The 23,149-nt window shown below is 43.4% G+C and overlaps 2 protein-coding genes across 2 annotated transcripts in view; one reads left to right on the plus strand and one right to left on the minus strand.

The window, feature by feature from the left end:
• Positions 1-23,149, minus strand: part of LOC135212704 (uncharacterized) — a 123,650-nt gene that overhangs the window by 55,383 nt on the left and 45,118 nt on the right. The gene's annotated exons all lie outside the window — the stretch shown is intronic.
• LOC135212705 (transmembrane protein 258-like) overlaps positions 19,648-23,149 on the plus strand; it is a 41,261-nt gene continuing 37,759 nt past the window's right edge. The window contains exon 1 of the mRNA XM_064246396.1: positions 19,648-19,805. Within this exon, the coding sequence (XP_064102466.1) occupies positions 19,803-19,805 (3 nt within the window). The 5' untranslated portion in view covers positions 19,648-19,802. The remainder of the gene's footprint in view (positions 19,806-23,149) is intronic.

Raw genomic sequence — 23,149 nt, forward strand, 5'->3', positions numbered from 1 at the left:
GGCGGGCGAGGCCCGCCACGGGTCCCGGGACGGGCGGACAGGCGTCCGCCGAGCGTCCCGGGACGGGCGGGCCGGCGTCCGCCGAGGGTCCGGGCACGGGCGGGCGGGCGTCCGCCGAGCGTCCCGGGACGGGCGTGAGGGCCGTCGTCCGTCGAGCGTCCCGGGACGGGCGGGCCGGCGTCCGCCCGAGCGTCCCGGGACGGGCAGGCCGGCGTCCGCCGAGCGTCCCGGGACGGGCGGGCAGGCGTCCGCCGCGGGTCCCGGGACGGGCAGGCAGGCGTCCGCCGAGCGTCCCGGGACGGGCGGGCCGGTGTCCGCCGAGACGTCCCGGGCGGCGGGGACGGCGGGTCCCGCCGAGCGTCCCGGGACGGGAGGGCCGCGTCCGCCGAGGCGTCCGTCCCGGGACGGAGGGCGGGCAGGGCGTCCGCGAGCGTCCCGGGACGGTCCCGGGGCAGGCGGCCGGGCAGGCGTCCCGGGCCGGGAGGCGTCCGCGACGTCCCGGGACGGGCGGGCAGGCGTCCGGCCCCCCGCGGGTCCCGGGACGGGCGGCATCGTGCCGCCGCGGTCCGGGACGGGGCGGCGGCTTCAGCCGCGGTCCCGGGACGGGCCGGGAGGCGTACCGCCGAGGGTCCCGGGACGGGCGGGCAGGGTCCGCCGCAGGGTCCCGGGACGGGCGGGAAGGCGTCCGCCAAGCGTCCCGGGACGGGCTAGCAGGCGGACATCGCCCGCTACTCCCGGGACCCAAGATGGGCTCCGGCCTGCCCTTCCCGGGACAAGAGGTAGACATCGACCGTTGCGGTAATTGCCCGCCCATCACGGAACCCGTGGCGTATATGATCCGCCCGTCCCGGGACCTGTGGCAGGCCAGGCCCGCACGACCCAGGACCCGAGGCAAACATCACCCGTCCATCCCGGGACCCGTGGCTAGCCCTGCCCAACAATCCCGGGGCACATGCAGACATTGCTCGCCGGTCATGTAGCAGACATCGCCAGCCTGTCCCGGGACACAAGGCAGACATCGCCCGCCTGTCCCGGAACACGCAAAGCCCCTACCCGCCCGTCCAGGGACCCGCGGCGGACATCACCCACCCGTCCTGTGGCAGATATTGCCCGCCCGTCCTGGGACCCGTGGCAAGATGCAGACATCCCCCACCTGTCCTGGGACCTGTAGCGTACATCGCCTGCCCGTCCCAAGACCGTTTGCGGTAATCGTTCGCCCAAATGGAGCCCGTGTCGGACATCGCCCACCTCTCCCGGGACCTGTGGCGGGCCGGGTCCGCACGTCCCGGGACCTGGGGCGAACATCACCCGTCCATCCCAGGACCCGTGGCTAGCACAGCCCAACAATCCCGGGACACATGGCAGACATTGCTCGGCGGACGCCTGCCCGCCCGTCCCGGGACCCGCAACGGACGCCTGCCCGCCCGTCCGGGACCCGCGGCGGATGCCTGCCCGTCCGTCCCGGGACCCGCGGCGGACGCCTGCCCCGCCAGTCCCGGGACCCGCGGCGGACGCATCCCGCCCGTCCCGACCGGCCGGCGGCGGACGCCTGCCCGCCCGTCCCGGGACCCGCGGCGGACGCCTTCCCCGCCGTCCCGGGACCCGCGGCGGACGCCTGCCCGCCCGTCCCGGGACCCGCGGCAGACGCCTGCCCGCCCGTCCTGGGATGGGTGAGCGATGTCCGCCATGGCTCCCAGGACAGGTGGGCGATGTCCACCACGGGACTGGTGGGGGAGGCCTGCCATGGGTCCCGGGATGGGCGGGCGAGGTCCGTCACTTGTCTCGGGAATGGTGGGCGAGGGCCGCCACGGGTCTCGCCAGGCGACATCTGCCATGCGTCCTGGGACAGGCAGGCGAGGCCCACCACGCATCCCGGGAAGGGTTGGCGAGGCTTACCACAGGTGCTGGGACGTTCGGGCAATGCCTGATACAGCTTCTGGGATGGTCGGGTGAGGTCTGCTACTGGTGCCTTATGGGCGGGTGAGGCCTGGCACAGGCGCCTTGACGGGCGGGCGTGGCCTGTCACAGGTGCCGGGACAAGCAGGTGAGGCTTGCCCCCCCCCCCCCAATGGGGTCGGAATGGCCGGGCGAACCCTGCCACGGGTCGGAATGGCCGGGCGAACCCTGCCACAGGTTCCAGGACAGGAGGGCGAGGCCTGTGATAGGTCCCCGGACAGGCGGGTGAGGCCCGCCATTTGTGCCAGGGTGGGCTGGTGAGGCCTGCCACTGGTGCCTGGGTTGCCTGGTGAGGCCTCCCATGGGTGCCGGGACTGGCGAACGAGACCCGCCACGCGTGCTAGGACAGGTGGGTGAGGCCCGCCACAGTTGCCAGGACAGTCGTGGTGCGAGGCCCGCCGCAGGTTCTGGGATAAATGGGCAAAGTTCATCACAGGTCCCAGGACGAGTGGGTGAGGCGACCAGGTCGGGCCAACAGGTGTTGGGCCCCCAGCCGGGAGGCGACCAGGTCAGAACGCCATGGGTGGGACCTTGGTGGGGGAGGAGACTGGGTTGGGCCTCCACTGGGAAGCGAACAGGTTGGGCCGCCTGGGATGGGGCCCCCGTCAGTGAGGCGACCAGGTCGAGCCGCCAGTGGATGGGCCCTTGGCGGGGAGGAGATTTGGTCTGGCCGTCAGGGGTGGGGCCTCCAGCGGGGAAGCAAATCAGTTGGGCTCCCAGGAGTGGACCCCCCAGTGGGGAGGCGACTGGTTATTGCCGCCAGGGTTGAGGACCCTTGTGGGGAGGACACCGGTTTGGTCCCCTGGGGTGGGGGCCACTGGTGGGAAGGAGAATGGGTCGGGCTGCCTAGCGTCGGGCCCCGGCCAGGAGGAAAAAAATAGCAGTTTTTCAGACCTAGCCAAATTTGCTCTAACTGCTCTTTGCTTGCCGCACTCTAATGCTGAATGCGAACGAGTGTTCAGTAAAGTTAACCTCTTTAAAACTAAACAAAGAAGCAGACTGAAAACAAGGACAGTTAATGGGGCTTTACTCTCTGCTAGTTGCATCAAAGATTCAGGAGGGTCATGTGTTCATTTTACTCTTGCAAATGATATGTTTTCCAGAATAAATAATCATGCTCAGATATTCCAGAACGTCAGAGAACTTGAATTTGATTAGGAAGAAGATTCTTAAAGATATACTTTACAATTATTATTGTTATTAATTCCTTTATCATGGGATAGGTATCAGTACCAGTCATGTTTAATTATATATATTTATTTTAAATTACTACTCAGTGATGCTATTTTGATTTTCGATGTTTTGGGGTGCTAAAAGATATGTATGGGTGGGCCTATCAACTCACATATCTTCGTGTTAATTCGTTATCAGTTTAGTTTACATTATGGAAAGAAGTGACGTTCTAAGCTGTATACTTTTTTTTACCAGTGTTAATACAATATAGTAATAATTTGTCCATAACAATTGTTGATAACATTAACTAATTATTCATAATTCCATTTTTTTCGTTTTTGTAGAGAGAAATGTTTCATTTGTATCTTTTTCTTAATTATATATGTAAATTGCAAGATATTAAGGACTACAAAGAAATCATACATAAATTCATTATTTTGTCAAATTATAAAAATGTGTTAAATATCAGAAACAGTGTGAGATAATAATTACGATAAAATCTACAATTTTGTACGATATTTTTTACTGAAAACCCATAATTTTGAGGAGCCAGTACGATAATTCCAATCCGAGAGTGTGGCAGCACTGGTTAAGAGTCAGTAGGGAATTAGAGGTCAACGGGTCAGGGCGCGTCTCAAAGACAGTGGTCGGCGCGTGTCGCCTTAGAGTACCTTCCGACTATATAATAATCATATAATTAGTAGCATATTATTAGCAACAGGGCCCTGTGTAACTATTAAGGAAAATACACATGTTAATTTTATCTTACGCGTTTCATTGTACTGGTAGAACCCTTGTATGATTGAAAATCAGGTCATATAAATTGGTGTCAGTCATGGGGTTCTTGTCAGTGCATAATAATTAACAGCGTAATTGTGAAGGTGAAATAAACAATGCAAACTCGGAGAAAAGCGGCACGCGACGGCGGGAGTGCCAGTACTAGCAGCACCAGTGCTAACAATAACAGTGCCGAGAAAAAGGAAAGTGTGAATGATCCGTCAGTGGCAACAATTATCCAACGCGCGGTAGAAGAATTACACAAATTAACAAAGGATACGCAAACAAAAAAGCCCGTCGACCCACCCACAATCTCGGTCAACGTCGCATTGTTCACGCAAGTGCAACTAGACGGAAAAATAGAAAAATTGCCAGTGCTAGATGGATCCGTGCCTGAGTTTGATAACTTACGCACTGGTGAAGGCTTCCTTTCGATCGAGACCTTTATAAAGTGTGTTGAAAATGCCACAATTGGTTGGACAGATAGAGAAAAGATTGTGCAAGCAAAACAGAAGATCATCTGTAATGCAGCACGACAGATCAGGAGCTAGGACGTCTGTTATTCGGCAGACTGGGGTACTTTTAAACAGCACCTCACTCAGCAGTTTGCCCTACATCGAGAGGAAAAGATGGGGCTAATGGAAGGTTATGACCCCAGGTTGGGGGAGGGGGAGTCGATTTCAGCCTTCTACTATCGCGTCGGTGAAGACTATGAGTCCCTCACCCCTGACGAAGACCAGACTGTAGAGGGAAAAGAAAACTTCTGTCGACGCATGCTGAAACGAATTCTTCCCACCTCCGTTGTGGGATTTCTTGTTGACGACAAGAGGCCCTTACACACCTTGCTGCCGAAGGTACAACAACTATTCGACCACAGACGACGCCAGCAAACAAGGATGGGGGCACAGGCCACCTCCTAACCGGTTGTTGCAACGGTTAACCAATCTGACCCAGTGAATCCTCCGACAGCCTCACCCACCATCCAGGGGGCCGGGTCACGCACCCAGGGGCCTCGAAGAGGCAAGGGGAAAACAACCGGGAATTACACGGTTGGCCGTTGCTGGGGTTGTGGGAGAGAGGGCCACCTGAGTGCCCAGTGCCCCTCTTTCATCGAGCCACGAAGTTGTTTTCGGTGCAAAGCAACAGACCACCTCGTGAGCGCTTGTTCAAAAAACGACGACGGCCAGCAGAACAACGTTCCCCCCTCACCAAGGAGAGGAAGGGGAAGGCGGCGTGGAGGAGGAGTCGGGAGGACCCCCGACTACACCCACGGCCACCGGGTCCAAACAACGACCTGTCCTAGGTAGGACAAGGGATGCCTTGTCGGGGAGGAGGGGAAGTCAGCCAACCCCTCAAGAAGTAGTGGATAGCTCTCCCCCACCCGTCGCTGCCCATGCCTGGTCGTACAGGGTGCCAGGAGAGAAGGTAAGGCAAGAACCCATCTCCCACCCTCAACCCACGAAGGAAGCCGTGGTGCCGATCGTGCAAATATGGGTAGGGGAGCGACAGGGAAGGGCGTTGATCGACACTGGTGCAAGTGTGTCTCTGTTAGAAGAACACCTGGTGACAGGATCAGTGCAGCCAATGAAAGGTTCTTTGGTTTTAAGTACTGCAGGTGGTCATCGGATGGTAACCCAGAGGGCTGTGAGACAACAGGTAACCATCGATGGGCGAGTGGTGATACGTACCTTTTATGTAGTGCCAGCATTACAAGTAGAAGGAATTTCAGTTATTTTAGGAATTGATTTGGTGGATAGGAACGAAATAATAGTGGCTGGCACAGCCGGGAAAGGGATCGAGGTATGTTTAAAGGGACAAAGAATTCCCACAGAGGGGGAGAGACCGAGGTGCCTATGAGTCTCCCTTAAGTCGAAGGGAGCTGGGGGAAAAGTACCCGCTGCCCCAGAGGTGGGAGATGTGGCACCACCCCGGCCCTCTCATCCCTTGCCGTGACACCCTCACGGAGCATACCGGAAGGCACTTTAGTTATGATCAGACCCCATAACAAATGGGACGATTTTATTATTCCGCGTCTGAGTGAGGTAATACAGGGAGAAGTTAATGTGCCATTTATGAATGTCAGTGACCAACGTATCGTACTAGACAGCGAGTCAATATGCGACCTTGAACCTTGTGAAATAGCAGATGCTTCTTACACTATCGCGACCTTGGGTAGCACGTGTCAAGGTCGCAGTGAGGAACGTCTAAGTAGACTCCTCTGGACAGCTGGTGGGTCTACCCCTGTTACTTATCAGAATATTGTCAAGGAAATCGTAGAAGGTTATCAAGATGTAATCGCGATTGGCGACGAAACCCCAGGCAGAGTAAATAGTTTTCCTTTTGTTATAGAAACCGGGGGTCATCCACCCATAAGATCTAAGCCTTATAGAATACCAGTTTGCTATCAGCGGGAAGTGGAGAACGAGATTAATAAATTAAGGGAACAAGGGACAATTAGAGAAAGTGAATCCTCCTGGGCCTCGCCAATCGTGATGGTTAAAAAGAAGGATGGTTCTCTTAGGCTATGTGTTGATTATAGAAAGCTGAATAGTATCACAAAAGACAATGCATTCCCATTGCCCTCTATCGAAGAGTTGTTGATTAAGGTCAGGGATAGTAAATTCTTCACCACCTTAGATTTAAAGTCAGGGTATCATCAAATACCTATAGACGAGAGTAGCAAGGAAAAGACAGCCTTTATAGCTAATGATCAATTGTTTGAATATAATTACCTACCTTTTGGGGTAAAAAATGCTCCTGCTCATTTTTCACGTGTTATGATGTCCATATTAGCTCCGCTATTAGGGCATAGTGTGTTTGTTTATTTAGATGACATAATCATAATAGGGGCTACAGTAGAAGAACACAAGAAGAACATTATGGAGGTTTTAGAAGCTTTAAAGCGACAGGGGATGAAAATTAATCTAACCAAATGTAAATTCTTTCAGCAAGAAGTTGAATTTTTGGGGCACTTCGTAACATCTGAAGGCCTCAAGCCTTGTGCCGATAAAGTAGCAGCAATTAGAGAATTCCCCCGACCGAAGAATGCAAAGGAAGTAGCCAGTTTCCTTGGGCTCGCGGGCTACTACCGTAAATTCATAAAAGATTTCAGTAAAATAGCGAGACCGCTAGATTCATTGAGAAAGCAGAAAGATTTTCATTGGGAACGGGAGGAAGAAATAGCTTTTCAAGAATTAAAGATTTCACTCACTAGTAATGAACTATTAGCTTATCCCAAGTTCGGTCGAGCATTTATAGTAACCACTGACGCAAGCAGTATAGCTATTGGGGGAGTGATTTCTCAAGTTGACGATGCAGGGAATGAAAAGCCGATTTGTTTTTCATCACGAGCATTGAAAGGAGCAGAGAAGAATTACAGTACCTTCAATAGAGAGGCATTGGCTATTCTATGGATGCTGGAGAGACATCGCTACTTTTTACTGGGGCATAAAGTCAAAATTAACACAGATCATCGCCCATTGAGAGATTTATTCAAGAAAGGGGACTTGACCACTCGACAGGCTCGTTGGATAGAACGGCTGTTAGAGTTCGATATTGTGGGAATTGAACATATAGCAGGGAAAACAAATAAAGTAGCGGATGCCCTCTCCAGAAGTGCCATAATGGGAGTTACAACTCGAGCAGCAAAGAGAGAGGAACAACGACGGAAGAAGCAGTTAAATGAGTCAGAGGCAGCCGATGTAGGAAACGGGAATAACTCGGGAACTCCAGAGTTTGGGAGAGAGAGAAGGGAAACAAGTCGTGGGAGCGAAAGGGCTGATCCTCCTAGGGGGTCAGCAAGCGAATGCCCTGGGGGTGAAAATGAGTGTGTGATTGATTTGTGTGGTTGGAGTGTTGGAGAGGTGATAAGGGGTCAGAAGTCCGAGCCATGGATCGGGCAGGTTAGGGCTTATGTAAGGGGTGCGAGTAACGAGTTTCCCGATTTCCTAAAGGTGCCCAGAAGTATGTTCTTCATTGAAAGAGATATTTTGTTTTGTAAATATGAGAAGAGACCGGGCGATATCCGATCTCGCGTCGTCCTTCCTCCCTCTTTGGTAGAGAAAGCCATCCACATGATACATGTAAGTGCTTATGCAGGACATATAGGTATAGAAAGGTCCCTCAGGAGGGCACGAGAATCCTTTTTTTGGATAGGAATGAGAACAGACATTACAAAATTTATCAGCCAGTGCCACATATGTAATACCATGAAAAACCACAAACACTCTATTCCAAAGGCTCGCATGTGGCCAGTAGAGCCAATTAAATTTAACAGAGTGCATATCGATGTCGTAGGACCCTTCCCTCCTGGAGACGGGCAGTTCAAATATGTATGTGTGATGGTGGATGCGTTCACGCGTTATACGCACACCTACGCAATGGTGGATAAGACCGCAACATCGGTTGCCAGAGCTTTGTGTTCATTCATAACGAAATTCAGCTGTCCTCGTACTCTAATCAGTGATAATGGGCGTGAGTTTGTTAATGAAGTGATAAAAGAGCTGACAAAATTATTTAATGTGGAACATTTCACGATCGCATCCTACCAGCCTTCAGCCAATGGGTTAGTTGAATCCCATAATAGAGAAGTGACAAATATTTTGAAATATTTAGTGACAGACAGTCCGAATCAGTGGGCAGAGATGTTGCAAATGGCGGAATTTGCACTTAATACTGCGTATAACAGCTCCATAAGAGATACCCCGTATTTTTTAGTGTATGGACAGGACCCTTCATTGCCATATACTGTGATCATGGACCCTAGAACTTTACAGTTATATAGTGTCGAGCAATACCGGGTGATGTTCTGTAACCTAACCCGAAGAGTATTTCAGATAACGCAGAAACTTCTGTTGAGGGCAAATGAAAAGTATCAGACGCAATATGATCAGCGATTCCGCACACAAACGTCCAAGATACAAATAGGGGACAGGATCTATTTGAAAAGACTGCAACCGAAGAAACATAAACTTGAGCCCGCCTATTTAGGTCCGTACCGCGTGAAAGAAATTAAAAACGACACTGCGGTGATAAAGCATATTAGGACCGGTGCCCAGGGCGAGTACCACTTCTCACACATGCATCCCGTCAGAGAAGATGTCCTGATGTGGCCTCTGAACAAACCGGTAACCCCATTTCCGGGACTGCCTGGTTACCTGGGAGAGGAGTGAAGATGATATACAAGCATGTCTAGGGATCATTAACGGTGCGCCCGACGTGCATACAGACGAAGGTCGCAAATATTGGTGTCATGTTCTGAAGTATAAACATTATTCTAAACGTATCTTTGCACCAACCTGCCGTGTTCCTTTTTAATCTTTTATTTTGATTTTGTGATGATACCTTTTCGTGCATAAATTGAGACAAATCATACTTTCTGTTTCCTTATTGTGTTTTTACAAGTTCTTTGGTCTTGATGATTGATAGTAATCTGTTTATTTTATTGCTTTCTTCTAACCACAGGTTTTTGTACTATCTGTTTATTTTATTATTTTTTGAACTGCAGGTTTTTTGTGCTCCAATTTTAAGAAGAATGTAATGTGTTTAATGTGGTGATATAAAATTTATTATTTCATTGATTCTTACATAATTTCTTTTTCATTAAAGAACATGTTTACAATGTGATGCGTGGAATTCAGAACAGACTGTAAATTGCCAATTGTAAGCACGCAATTTGACCCTGGCTTGCTATGTTTAGTTTTTATCCTGCATGAACTATTAATAACATTTCTAATAACATTTCGGTCGGTAAGGTACTCAAATAACAGTGCACAAATGATAGAGACTAAATAAAGGAAAAATGCATATAAATAAATAAAGAAAAAAAAATAGTGTTTTGAGTTCTGCGGGACGCAGAACTTGTTGGGGGGAGTGGTGAACTGGTCTGCATAGAAAATTCATGTGTGAGACGTAACGGAAATTCTACTATATGTGTTGTGCGTAGCTATGTGTGATCAGAGAGTAACGATCAGATAGATATCGCTGATTCATCGAATGCCCATATGTTCGTTGGTGGCGTGGCGTGGGTGATTCAAATGAGTGCCATACATCGAAGACCCTTATGGTTCCTTTCAATTATAAGAGGCCAATCAGCTTAGACCTGTGACCCAAACAAGTTCAGTTTGAAAAGTTAAGAGTCAGTAGGGAATTAGTGGTCGACGGGTCAGGGCGTGTCTCAAAGACAGTGGTCGGCGCGTGTCGCCTTAGAGTACCTTCCGACTATATAATAATCATATAATTAGTAGCGTATTATTAGCAACAGGGCCCTGTGCAACTATTAAGGAAAATACACATGTGTTAATTTTATCTTACGCGTTTCATTGTACTGGTAGAACCCTTGTATGATCGAAAATCAGGTCATTATATATATATATATATATATATATATATATATATATATATATATATATATATATATATATATATATATATATATATTATATATATATATATATATATATATATATATATATATATAAGCTTAAATATCACAGTAGATGCACGTGACTTCATTAAATAAGCGAATACCACAGGAAAATGATAGGCAGAAATCCAAGCGCTTTCGTCATTACTAAGACATTGTCAAGGAACGAATGAAATACAATTGGAAAGAAAGTTATCAGGTAAACAACAAGATCAAGAATACCATATGGTCAATTGTCAAAGGGGTAAAAATTAAAGAGATAATCCATATATATGTGTGTGTGCGTTGTTCAAATTTGAGTTAGTTAATTACATAAAATGTGTAATAATTCGAACGTTGCTTCTTTGAAAACGCTGTCTGTCAGATGTCTGCCATCTTGCTATTATAGTTTCTCTGTTAGGATAAATTTTACAAGGAAGAACCAGTTAAAAATAAAATCTAAATCTAAAACATATGTACCTACAGTCCCAACACCTGGTGGAGGCGTGACTGGCTGTCTGTTTCGGGTTAACGGACGAGGATTAGATCTTGCCGGATTTAGGCGACAACAGGAATTTGGAAATTATTCATTTTGCGTGTTTCTCTCTCTTATAGCTTTGCGTGACTATTAAGCTGGTGGTAATATCTGCAGTACATTAACAGGACTTACGTTTGTGAGCAGGTTAGGGTTGATGAAGGCACATAAGGGAATACTGTTAGCTGAGGTTTGAGTATACAGTAGCGTCCTCGTTGTCATGGTAACGGCTCAAACTTACCCCGGTGATAATTACCATCGTTCTCTCTCTCTCTCTGTCTCTCTCTCTTAGGAGTCAAGGTTTATATATATATTTTTTTTAAATAAACTGGTTGTGAAGTCGATATAACTTGACCAAATAGGGAATATATAAACGTGGAAAAGATTTTATGTAGTATATGGTATGTATATTTCAACATACAACGTAATGGAGATAGAGTGTACAAGTGAAAACGACAGAAGTAGAAGGTACGTGGTATAAGTAACTAAGAAAATACTACAGTTCTTAGATCTGATTTAGGTCTAATGACAAGGGGCCCGTTCTAGCTTTAGGTGAGTCCACTTAGGCAGCGATTCGACAGGTGCAAGTAGGAACAGGCTCAGAATTGAGTGTAAATGAATTGATTCCAATGGAACTTTCAGACAGCGGGAAATATGCGTTGGGATCGAACTAAATCATGAATTCTCGCAACCAACTATAATATAATTAACATCCAGCAGACTTAGAATCTGCAGATGGTGCAGTTTTAATCATCCAAATCCTACAAAATTTACAAAGCTTGATGAAGAATATGCATCATATATATTCATTGAGGAGTGAGAGATGTGTATTTCAGGTGATAGAAGTTCACTCTCGACGTGGTTCGGAAGTCACGTAAAGCCGTTGGTCCTGTTGCTGAATAACCACTGGTTCCATGCAACGTAAAAATGCCATACAAACAAAAATCAAACATCATATAATTATTATATTAGTCTAATATTTATATATATTAATTATATTTATATTTATATTATTAAATATATATATATAATATAAACATACATACTTAACATTATATAATATATATATATATTCATATACATACATATATATATATATATATATATATAGAAATATATATATATAATACATATAGGGAGCTGGGAATGAAAAAATCTAAGAAAATCAGAGGTATTGAGGACAGAGTATGCACAAAGAGACAAAGTAACAGATGGAAAAGGCTTAATAAGGTTGAATCTCCCAAATATTTAGGAACAATCATCTCTATGTTAACTTCTCTTGAGCTGGAATTTAGTGAAAGACTGAAACAGGCCAATCAAACATTAGACGTTGAAAACGACTTGGAATCAAATAGATAGAAATTGTCTAAGAAAGTAAGATTTTACATAATTCTAGTAGGACCTGTTTTGCTATAGACATGTAGCATGGTATAGCAGTGAAACCACTACCTAAAAGAGTCTATCGATTATGATGATAATGCTTTAAGAAGAATGTTTGAGTCAGATTGCAGGAAAGAGTGAGAAATGATACCATAAAGGAAAGAAGTTACTGAAGTTCTATACGTTGCTGAGATAATGATGAAACGGAGATGACTTGGGCATGTCATTGGCACAACTCCAGTGAGAATACTATATCATAGTGATAGCTATAGACTTCTGTGGGCACCATAAAAGTTGGAAAACCCAGGCTTAAATGGATGAGAACTACGAAAAGGGAGACTTGGGGTGATTAGTTATCTTTAGAGGATAAAATAATGTATATATAAGTGGTACAACATCACAGGGGCCCTGTGTGCCATGTAGCGTTAGAGGCAACGATGACATATAACCTAAACATTCCTTAGATCTTACATGATGATTTTGACCTCAGTTCATGCATTGGTATTCCACAATACCACATAATTGTGTGGTCATTCTATCCATATTAAGCACACACGTTGGGTCTTTGTTGCACTTTTTGTTCATTTTGTTTACTTCGTTTGGTTTTATGTACAGCCCTCCACATGGATGATTCCCTCTGGCGGGCCCTTGCACGTTTTCAATAAGTTGATTCTTATATTTCATAATTGTCTTTTAGTGTTATCTCGTCAGTATCGTAGTTCGAGAGTCTTCAGTTCTTTTTTAAGTTTGCTTTCTTTTTGTATGATCTTCATTTCAGGTGGTACTTTGTTGTATAGTCTTGGTGCGCAATGTTCAAATGCTCTCTCACCTGACTTACAGTTTGTTCTAGGTTCAAATAGCCTATATGCTCCACTCTCATATCTGATCACAATATTCATTTCAGGTCTAAAGAAGCTTAAACAGAGTCTCAGATATGTAGGTTCGCCATATTTTAGCGCTTTAAAGTCTGTAAGAAGTGTTTTGTATTCTATTCTTGCTTTTACAGGAAGCCAATGTAGCTCAATTAGTGCTGTGGCTATTCTGTCACGGTAACGTAATCCTTTCATCAATCTGGCGGCTCTATTTTGTACTCCTTGTAATTTCTTAGTAGGTAGTTAGGAACACCGTAGTATATAACATTGCAGTAGTCAAGCCTCAAAAGTATTGTTACGAATTTCTGTTTTCAGAGTACCCTCGTTTAAATATTTTCTAATAAATGTAATGTTTCTAATATGATAGTGACAGATTTTTACAATATACAATACATGGTTTTTCATCGACAATTTATCAATAGATACTCCTACGTTCCTCACTAGTGCTTCAATGTTAATGGAAGACGAGCATATAGTTATTCTTTTGAAGTGTTCATTTTTCTTAATGCACCATCAGACCCAAATAGCATACACTCAGTTTTGTCGTCATTAGTTTTATTTTCTTCGCCGACATCCATTATTGCATCAGTTTTACTAATGGCATTTTCTACCGTTTTGAGAGGAAGATAGAAATAAGTATCATCAGCATACAGTTTATACCTAACTTTGTGGTTTAGAATCCTAGATAATTCAATTGTGTAAATGCCTAAGGCCTTTCTCTTCTGATATCACATTTGATATAAACTCTGTAACCTTCCTGTTTTCCAAGTAGATTTTGTACCATTTAAGTACATCATCTTCAATGCCTACTGCTCTTTGTAGTCTACTTAGCAGTCAAACCCTGATTTTGAAGTAGGCATTGCAAAATACCCCCCAAGCAGGTTTTGATTGATTTTGGTAGAAAAAGTTCCATAGAATCAGGAAACTGAATGATGCCCAGCTGGCATCTTTGGGCATTTTGAGAAATTCAACATGGCGTCCAAGATGGCTGCATTAGAAATCCAAAAGCTTATAAACGTCTCTCATTTCTTTATTTTTTGCCCTATTTTATAATATGATACATCAATTCTAGGGTTTCCGAGGTCAAGGAAGCCAATTTTATGACAGAAAATAAAGTGTAAACCCAAAACTTATTGAGTTGTTCATATTAAGTATAAAACTCAAATGTTACATTGGTTGCAAAAAATTCGTGATAAAGAAAGAACACAAACACATGCTTAATGTTTGTTCACTTTATCAGAAACAGATATCAGAAAATGATGCCACAGAAGATATTTATAAATGATTTCAAGTGAGAAAGTCTTCATTATCATTATCCTTTTCGTCGTCAGCGTGGGCCACTTCATCTTCAGAATCCTGGAAAGCTGCATTGAGAGGATTGTAACAGTTGAGACTGGAGTCGATATTACACTTGCAAAAGATGCTGCATGCAATATCATTTTTGCAACATGAACACCTCCTTGTGGAATATCCATCTGCTGACGATTGGCAATTGCAGCAGAGCAGGTTCAGCACTCTCAGGAGCAGCCAATGTGTCAGGTGGAAGTGGTACTGGAAGAAGGATTTAACTGTCGTGGTTTGGTTTCCACCCAAAGTCCGAGGAGGCCAAGCTGGAGGACCAGATTGCAATGCTGCTTTCCATAGGCATGCTTGGTAAAGGGCTCTCTCGACATGCAAACTAAATGCTCTTGAGCTGGGTAGAAGGGCTGAGAGTGAATTTTTGAGATTTGCCTCTGGCCGTTTTGTGTTGCCACACGCTATGGCGAACCTCCGACATGGTGCCAGTTTCCTTGCTGCCATAGCACTTGGCAATGAATGCAACAGCTTGTGTTTCCAAATCTTCTTCATACTGTTCATTGTCTCCAAGCAAAGGAGTATGATGTCCTTGTTTGAGGATTTTTAATGCTTTGGCTTTTCCAATTCCATACAGTGTACTGACGGCATCACAACCAGTCAGGGCGTGGAGAGAAAGTAAATACTTGGCTATTTCTGCATGCTTGTTGACGGTCGCGCCAATATTTATAGTATTCCTCGTGGGACATGTTGGAGCAAGGGAAATTTTGCAACGGAGACCTCAGATGCAACAAGTTGGACCAACAGGCCAAAAATATCCGTATCGTCACAAATGACATGGATCGTTTTCTGGGTTGTCTGGCAATGTGGTTGGCAATAATGACATCTGCCTCTTCATGTTACTTTCAAGTCCATTCTTCTCTGATGCTTTCCTCTCTGAATGGAATATGGTACAGGATCTGACCCGGTGATGACCAGTTCCTTGATTAATGGCAAGCTGTTGAAAACGATCCACCAATGCATTCCAAAGCAGGTTAATGATTTGTACCTTGTTGTCCACAATAGACAACGATGCAGCTTGAGATGGCAATGATGAGTTCAACTTAAGATAGAATTTACCACTTTCTCTAGTGGAAGACTGTCGACTTTTTGAGCAACCTTTTGTACTGTATGGATAGTATCAGTCGAACACCAGATATACATCACTTTGGATTAGTTTTTTCTCAAGAATGTTTCCACTGCTGCAACAATATCAACAATTCTCCCAGGACTCGGCCAGTGAATTGTCCAAAGGATGGCACAACCATCAAGCACAACAACCTCTGGGTCTGGTGTTGTTCAAGAGGGCTGTTCAACACCCAAAGAATTTTTGAGTTTTGACTTTAATAAAGTTAGTCAGAGGTTACCATCACCCGTGAAAAGGGAAGTTGGAATCTGTGAAAGTTCATAGTCTAACAGGTCCCTCAGATTGAAGTCTTCAGTATTCATGAGACCAATGGTCCTAGTGAAGATAATTTCAGTGTCAAAGGGTGGATCAGAGCATCTAGAAAGTGGTGTTTGCTTCCGTTTGGTTACCATTCTAGTTACAGGACAGCTAATCAGTTCATGGAATCCGTCTGGCAGCTTTGCTTCGTACGCTTCCATTGACTTTTTCCCCAGTGCCAAGGCTTGGTCAACATTGGCTGTTGAAGAAGCAAGTTTTCCTGTGACAACACTGAAGAAGAGTTCTTTTGGGGTGACCAGTGGGATCAAGAGGATCGATACAGTGCTCCAATTTCTGTTTTAGGTTCTGTCTCATTGGCATCTGATCGGATCCATGCTCGGGACTCTTCTTTATAGTAAACTGAGGGTTGTTGGATGTTGCCTTGCATGGCATCAATGTCACGAATAGGCATACTGAAGTTGTGTAGACTGAGTGCCCATCTTGTTGTGGCATTGCTATTCAGTGTGAGTCCTGTCAATACCCCCTGGCTGTGATGTTGAATTTCTCAAAATGCCCAAAGATGCCAACTGGGCATCATTCAGTATCTGATTCTATGGAACTTTTTCTACCAAAATCAATCAAAACCTGCTTGGGGGTATTTTTGCAAGGTTGTCACCCACTGCTGTCAGACCATAGGTCTTCAAGCAGCAGGTAGTGGTCAACTGTGTCAAATACTTTCTATTTGCCATAATTTTTTTATCACATTTGTAATTACGCACAATACAGTTTCTGTTAAATGTTTTTTTTTCTGTAACCTGGCTGATCATCAGGTATAATGTCGAGTTGCTTCAAGTGTTTCCTCGTTTGTTCGTGAACTACCGTTTCTGTAAGTTTTGATAAAATACAATAGGTTCGATATTGACCTATAAAAGCTAAGATTTTCTTTGTCACCTTTTGTAAGCAGGCTTTATACAACCAAGGTTTTCACTGTTTGGGAAAGATGACTGTGCTAAACTCATTCCGACAATATCAAAATATAGCTCCCGCAACTGATTAAAGTTTTCTATTTTTTAATTTTAATTTTTCCTCTTTTAAGCCACTTAGGGAAATTGGTCATTTTCACAGTAGGTTTTTTTTTTTTCTCATAGTTTTTTCAAAGCCCTTCATGTTCAGTTCTTCAAACTTACCGAATTTGCTATTTCTCATTATGATCACTGGGATACCAGATGAGACCTCCTTTTCTAAACTATGACAGATTCTTTCAATTTTTTCTTCAAAGTAGTTCATAATGTTATCAGCCAGATTCCTGTGGTCACTGGTTACATTAGGTAGAACTTTTTCTTTCTCGAGTCCTAATATTCAGGCTAAATGATCTGGATTATTTTTAGGATTTTTTTCTTCACTAAACATTTTATTATAATAAATATTTTCTTGGTGTTGTTAATCAAGACGTTGTACTGGTTTCTGGCTGTTTTATACAGTGATCAATTTTCATTACTTCTTTATTTTTTTTTATCCTTTCCATAGATCTTCCATTTCTCTTTTCTTTTTCTTGGCTTCACCTAATTCACTGTTAAACCAGTTGGCATTTTATTTAACTGTTCTTTGCCTTGTCACCTTTGGACATTTATCTTTGTAGTTTGATGCTATATACTTTTGCTGTAGTCTGTAAAACAGCTTACGCATGCCTGGTCACCTGCCAAGGTATTCCTCAAATTACACTTGCACTCCTGGCGTGTTTCTCTTATTTTCCCTAGCTGTCAACAATAGATTTACCAGCTTTGAAGTTGGTTTTGCTTCTGTAAGGGATAGTTTTTTTTTTTTCATTGCATATCCTGTCTATATATTTATGCTAAATGTAACAAGTTTATGTATTGAGGACATCACGCATTCAGACTCAACTTGTGTCACTCACAATCTCATTGTTTTTGTTTTGTATCACTAAGTCGATGGTATGGTTCAATAATGTTGTCGGTTTCTGCACAACATTTGCAAGGTCGTGGCTTTCACATAATTTTTACATAATTGTCATCATTATCATCTAAATGCGGGTTGAAGTCATCACAAATCATTGCATTTTTGTTATCAGGTAACATATTTAGGAAGTCACTGAATTCGTCTAGGAATAATCTCTTACTTGTGCTTGGTGGTTTGTAAACTTATAGTTTGTATGTGTTTACTTATGTGTGTAATTTTTGTGTTAATATATTCGAATGTATTAAACGCATTTTGGTTCATTATAGACACTGTAAATTTTTTTGACAAAGAGTCCCACTCCACCACCTTTTTTGTTTTCTCTCGGTACATGGTACAAGTTGTGCGACCCTGGTGTCATTTCGTTTATTACATTATTGTTTAGCCAAGTCTCCGTTAGCATGCATATATCTAGATTGTGATCATATCTAAGATTTCTAATTATGTTGGTTTTATTTCCTACTGACTTATATTTATTAAACTGCATAGAAGAAAATTATTAGTTAAAGTCACGATCCGTTTCGCCTTTGATACCTGTTCTATGTGCACTTATTGCCATTATATGTTTTATGTTGAATATGGCCTTCTTTTCACAATTTTTGCATTTTAAGGTGGTGCTAGTACATTCATTTGATGTGTGATTATCACCGCATTTCTACAATTTGGTGCACTACGACCAAATTCCTGACATTTATAGCATTGATAGGGCATGTAACAGTCGTACACACTGCAAAGGCTACACAGCGTATAGTAGGTACAACTTGTCACCTATATCATAGATAACCTTTCGAATTTGTAGTGTGCATTTGATGATATAGTGCTCTTATTTGTCATCTTTGGCTTTCATTTCCCTTATAATTTTCAGATCGTCGTCTTCAGAAATGTGTATCCATATTTGTGGAATTATTACCACGGAGAGGCATGGGTAGATAAGGTTATATTGCTCAGTTTTGTTGTTTAAATTTTTTTTATTGTTCAGTGCAGAGATATTTTGTTTTTTGCTTGGGATGCAGTAGATTTCCAGGTCTTGTACATTGTTATAGTTTTATTTGCTATATTTTTAAACCATGCGAGGCATTTTTGTTAATTAACTCTCCTCCAACAATACATTTTTGGAAAGCTACAGTTTCTTGAATGCAGTTCACTGTCATGCTCGATAACTGCGACATTCACATTATCTAATTTTGTAATTAAGGAATTTCGTGAATGTTGTATCAAGATAGCTTTTATATTAGCGTTATAGGTCGTTAGAAGTGTCGAAATATCATCTAAATGTCCAGCGATATTTCAAATCTTTGGTGGTTATTCATATGATATCTTGTCTTAGAATCTTTAAAAAGACACTACTAAACTCCAGTGTCACCAATAGACAGAAAACTGGACCATTTAAATGTACTGTTGCAGTTTTTAGTTGTAGGTAGTTTTCCAGCTGACAATAAGAGTTTTCCTGTTACCTACCACCTCACGTCAGCAGTCCTTGGTTGCCACACTGTAGACCAAGATCCAGAGCTTGCTGTAGACTGTAAGCTTTTAAATCGGGCAAAATAAAATTTGCAGCAGTTCCACGCTCAGTAACATAGTATCTGAGGCTTCTTTTTCAACAAACAGGATTTTCTTATGTTTTAAACATCCAAACTTAATATTTATGAACAAGCATTACTATTAACGTTTGAGAGAATGGCAAGTGGGAGGTTTGCCAAATGCTTTGAAACTTGCTTTTTCCTTCTCATTCATTCTCCTTTCTGTTTCTTCTTTATTTGTTCCTAAATACTTGTCTTGATTAGTGAGTTAGGCTTCCAATCCATTGCGTAGATTTTTTTTACGTATAACTATTTCTATGCAAAGAAAAGAGGGACTGGGACCGGGGCCATAAAGGAACTCACGCGAGAGGAGAGTGGTCCATCTCTTGTTAGTGTTGTCAGAGATCTTGCGTAGACATTCGTGACGTCATAACCGCTGTCAACGTGCCATTGGTTACGAGTTACGACGCTGCTGAACGCGAAAGACTACGGCACAATGGTAAACTTAATTCTGTTTTCAAGTATTTTCCGTGTGTTATTAACTGTCAGACTCTGCAGCAGATATCCATCATGTTTTATTAATTTAGAGAACACAAATTACGAAGGTATTCGCAGTTTTATCGGTGATTAGTGGCTCGTAAGGTTGCCTCTTGTACTCTAGGTTTGCCGGACCCCAAACGAAGTGGGAGTCAGACTTCGTTCCTTTACCGTTAGGTTATTTCTGAACGAGGGACGAAGCCCTTCCATATGCAGACAACTTGTTCTTTATATATTCCATGACCTGAAACGTCTTTGTTCCTTATCCCAGGCTATGTTGTTTGCTGTAGGTATCGTACCGGTAGGCTATGCTGCCTTCAAACCTTGCTCGGCTATGTTTACGAAAACGCCCCCACATAGGTAGTAGGCTACAAAAGCTAATTCCCCAATCTACGTAGGTAGAAATTCTTATTTACAGTGTTGGGAAATTTGTGTGGCAATTATGTTGTTTAAACTTCAATTTACGAAAGAATAAGGTAAATGAACAAGCTTGACATGTTCACTCACAGAAAGACCACCTTTTCACTCTATATTTAATTGGTGAAACAACAATACTATTAAATTTTTAAGTATACCATTAAAAGGTTGAAGTTAAATCAACAAAATGAGGTACTAGGGTAAACAATCATGGACGATCCACCATCATCACGCTGGACGGGACTTAGCTATTCACTTGATATTTAATGTGATATATGAAAGCCCCATGCAAACTAAAATAAGCATGTGACGCTCTTCGTAAAATATGTTTTCAAGGCAGTTTTGAAATCCAATATGGTGGCTATCTTGTGGATGGACGGGTCTGTTCACAGATGGACACCATCTTTCCCAGCACTCATTTGAACAATGTTAATGTATATAGGGGGAAACATCACAACAGGCCAACCCTCATCACGGTAGACGGGTCTTATTCACTCGATATTTAATTGGTGAAACATGAATACAATTGCAACTCTAAGCATACCATTTAAAAGACTGAAGTTTCGTCAACATATTGTGATATATGAAAGCCCCATACGAACTAAAATAAGCATGTGAGCTCTTCGTAAAATATGTTTTCAAGGCAGTTTTGAAATCCAATATGGCGGCTACGTTTTTCATGGACGGTTCTCATCAGTGACGGCCACCATCTTTCCCCAGCCTTCCCAGCACTCATTTGAACAATGTTAGCGTATGTATGTAACGTTTATTGATCTTACTCAAGATTGCAGTTGTAATCAGCACAATAAAACAACATTTTGTTGCCTATATTAGTGAAAGTATGAAACTTGTTATTCCCGGGGTTATGGTTGGAACTGTGAATCTTCTTACCTTGTAATCGCGGTTTTTATCCTTACTGCCATCACAACTGAAACTCCACAGTGCTTATTTGATTGTTATTACACATTTTGGTCTCAGTTCACTCCACATTGCACTTTAAACCCGTTGCTGTTCCTGGTTTCTAAGCGCGCGCGCCATAAACACAATTACAAACAGCAGACGACGACAGACGACGAAACTGCAAAGTTTTATTCCCTAAACTGTTTACTTTACTCGTTATTTAGTTTAAATTTACATTGTTATTTAAAAATTTTGATTTAATTCATGTATATATCCCTTTTTGCAACCAAATTACCCCGAAAAATTACAGATATTTCTAACGTAGATAAAATCAAATGTTTCTAACGTTTTCGTACATCTGGTTGCCGAAAACCATAGAGGAACGAATACGGAAAAGTGCATAGAGGAACGACTACGTTTTTTTTTTTTTTGCTTTTTTTTTTTTGCTAGCACTTTTCATTGATTCAGTCTTTATTAGTATTTTGAATTTCTTAAATAATCGTATGCCAGAAATAAATGTAACCTTTAATGTTTGCATGCTTTAATGTTTGCATGCTAAGAATGGCAAAATCATCGTTGCCACATTAGTGGAGGCTTCACACATACGCCGTTCCATTATCCTGTTAAGCGTCCGCCCCTGATGAGCTCGCTGCTAACGTACCGTCACGCTTTTTTTGTAATCAGCGATCATAGCACTGATGATAGTTTTTCAAAGTTAATATTGATTTTTATGCTTGTTATTCATACTGTAATTAACTGTAGGAAATTCTCTCTCTCTCTCTCTCTCTTCTCTCTCTCTCTCTCTCTCTCTCTCTCTCTCCTCTCTCTCTCTCTCTCGGAGTCCAGTCACTCGGCAAAGAAAAGTCATCTTCACTCCCGCAATTGGAAGAAAAGTTTGTATCCTCACTGGAGGATTCAGAACTAGAGCTCTCATCATCAAATAGGTATCAATATCACACTCCTCATCTAGTATTTGATTGATCTCACCTAAAGAAATATGCCTCCTCTTTGGGACATTCATTGTGAAAGACGCGAAATCCAATTTGTCTCGATAAACGCCGAAGCGTATTGAAAGAAAACCAACAGGGACAGGCAGTTTTCTAGCATAAGCGACCACCAGGAAAGAGTTGCCAGGCTGGAAATAAGTTTCCCATGTGCTGAGAGTGTTACCAAATGATGTTCCTACACTTTCTATACGAGTAAACGTATTATTACGGGGCTGACGGCTTGACAAGCACAGTTAAAGTCTTGAACGTAATATCCCGTTGAAGGCGCTACCGAGTAGATCGCGGTAAACGTATTATTACGTGGGTGACGCTTAACAGGTTATAAACTGTTTCCATGAATTCTAGTTGTCATAGTAATGCAATAATGATAAAATTGCTTTAATATTTATGTATATATACTTCCAATACATAGCCTAATTTCACCAATTTCAACGTTTTGTGTGTAGTCTTATACCCAGTTTGGAGGGTCAACACATACCGAATGGCAACAGAGAGAGAGAGAGAGAGAGAGAGAGAGAGAGAGAGAGAGAGAGAGAGAGAGAAAGGAAGGCGGAGGAACGAAGAAGAAAAAGGGGATGGCGGTGGAGGGGGGGGGGGGGGTTGGGGAGAGGGTAGGTGGAGCTTTATACGCGTGTTCGTATCCATTTCTGCATAATGGAGTTTTTGTCTCTTGGTACAAGGACAAGTGTCGTTATTCTTTACGATTAGTGATTCACGATACCCTTATAAATTACGGCACTGGGTGTAATGCACTATAGCAAAATCTCGTTCTGTTAAGAGTGTTCGTTACAGAAATAGGTATTGCCCAAAAACCTGCTTGCACTGTCTCTGAAACCCATAGTAGACATGCTGCTTAGTTGTCAATCAAGTTTTTATAACCAAGTATTTTTTACAAGCTAGCTATTGAATAAATTTGTATTTTTCTCAGTCAAAACATATGCCCCTCAATGCTAACTTTCCTCTTTTAACGACTTTCTGGTCA

This window comes from Macrobrachium nipponense, chromosome 41 (assembly GCF_015104395.2).
Source record: "Macrobrachium nipponense isolate FS-2020 chromosome 41, ASM1510439v2, whole genome shotgun sequence".
In the NCBI taxonomy this organism is placed as follows: domain Eukaryota; kingdom Metazoa; phylum Arthropoda; class Malacostraca; order Decapoda; family Palaemonidae; genus Macrobrachium; species Macrobrachium nipponense.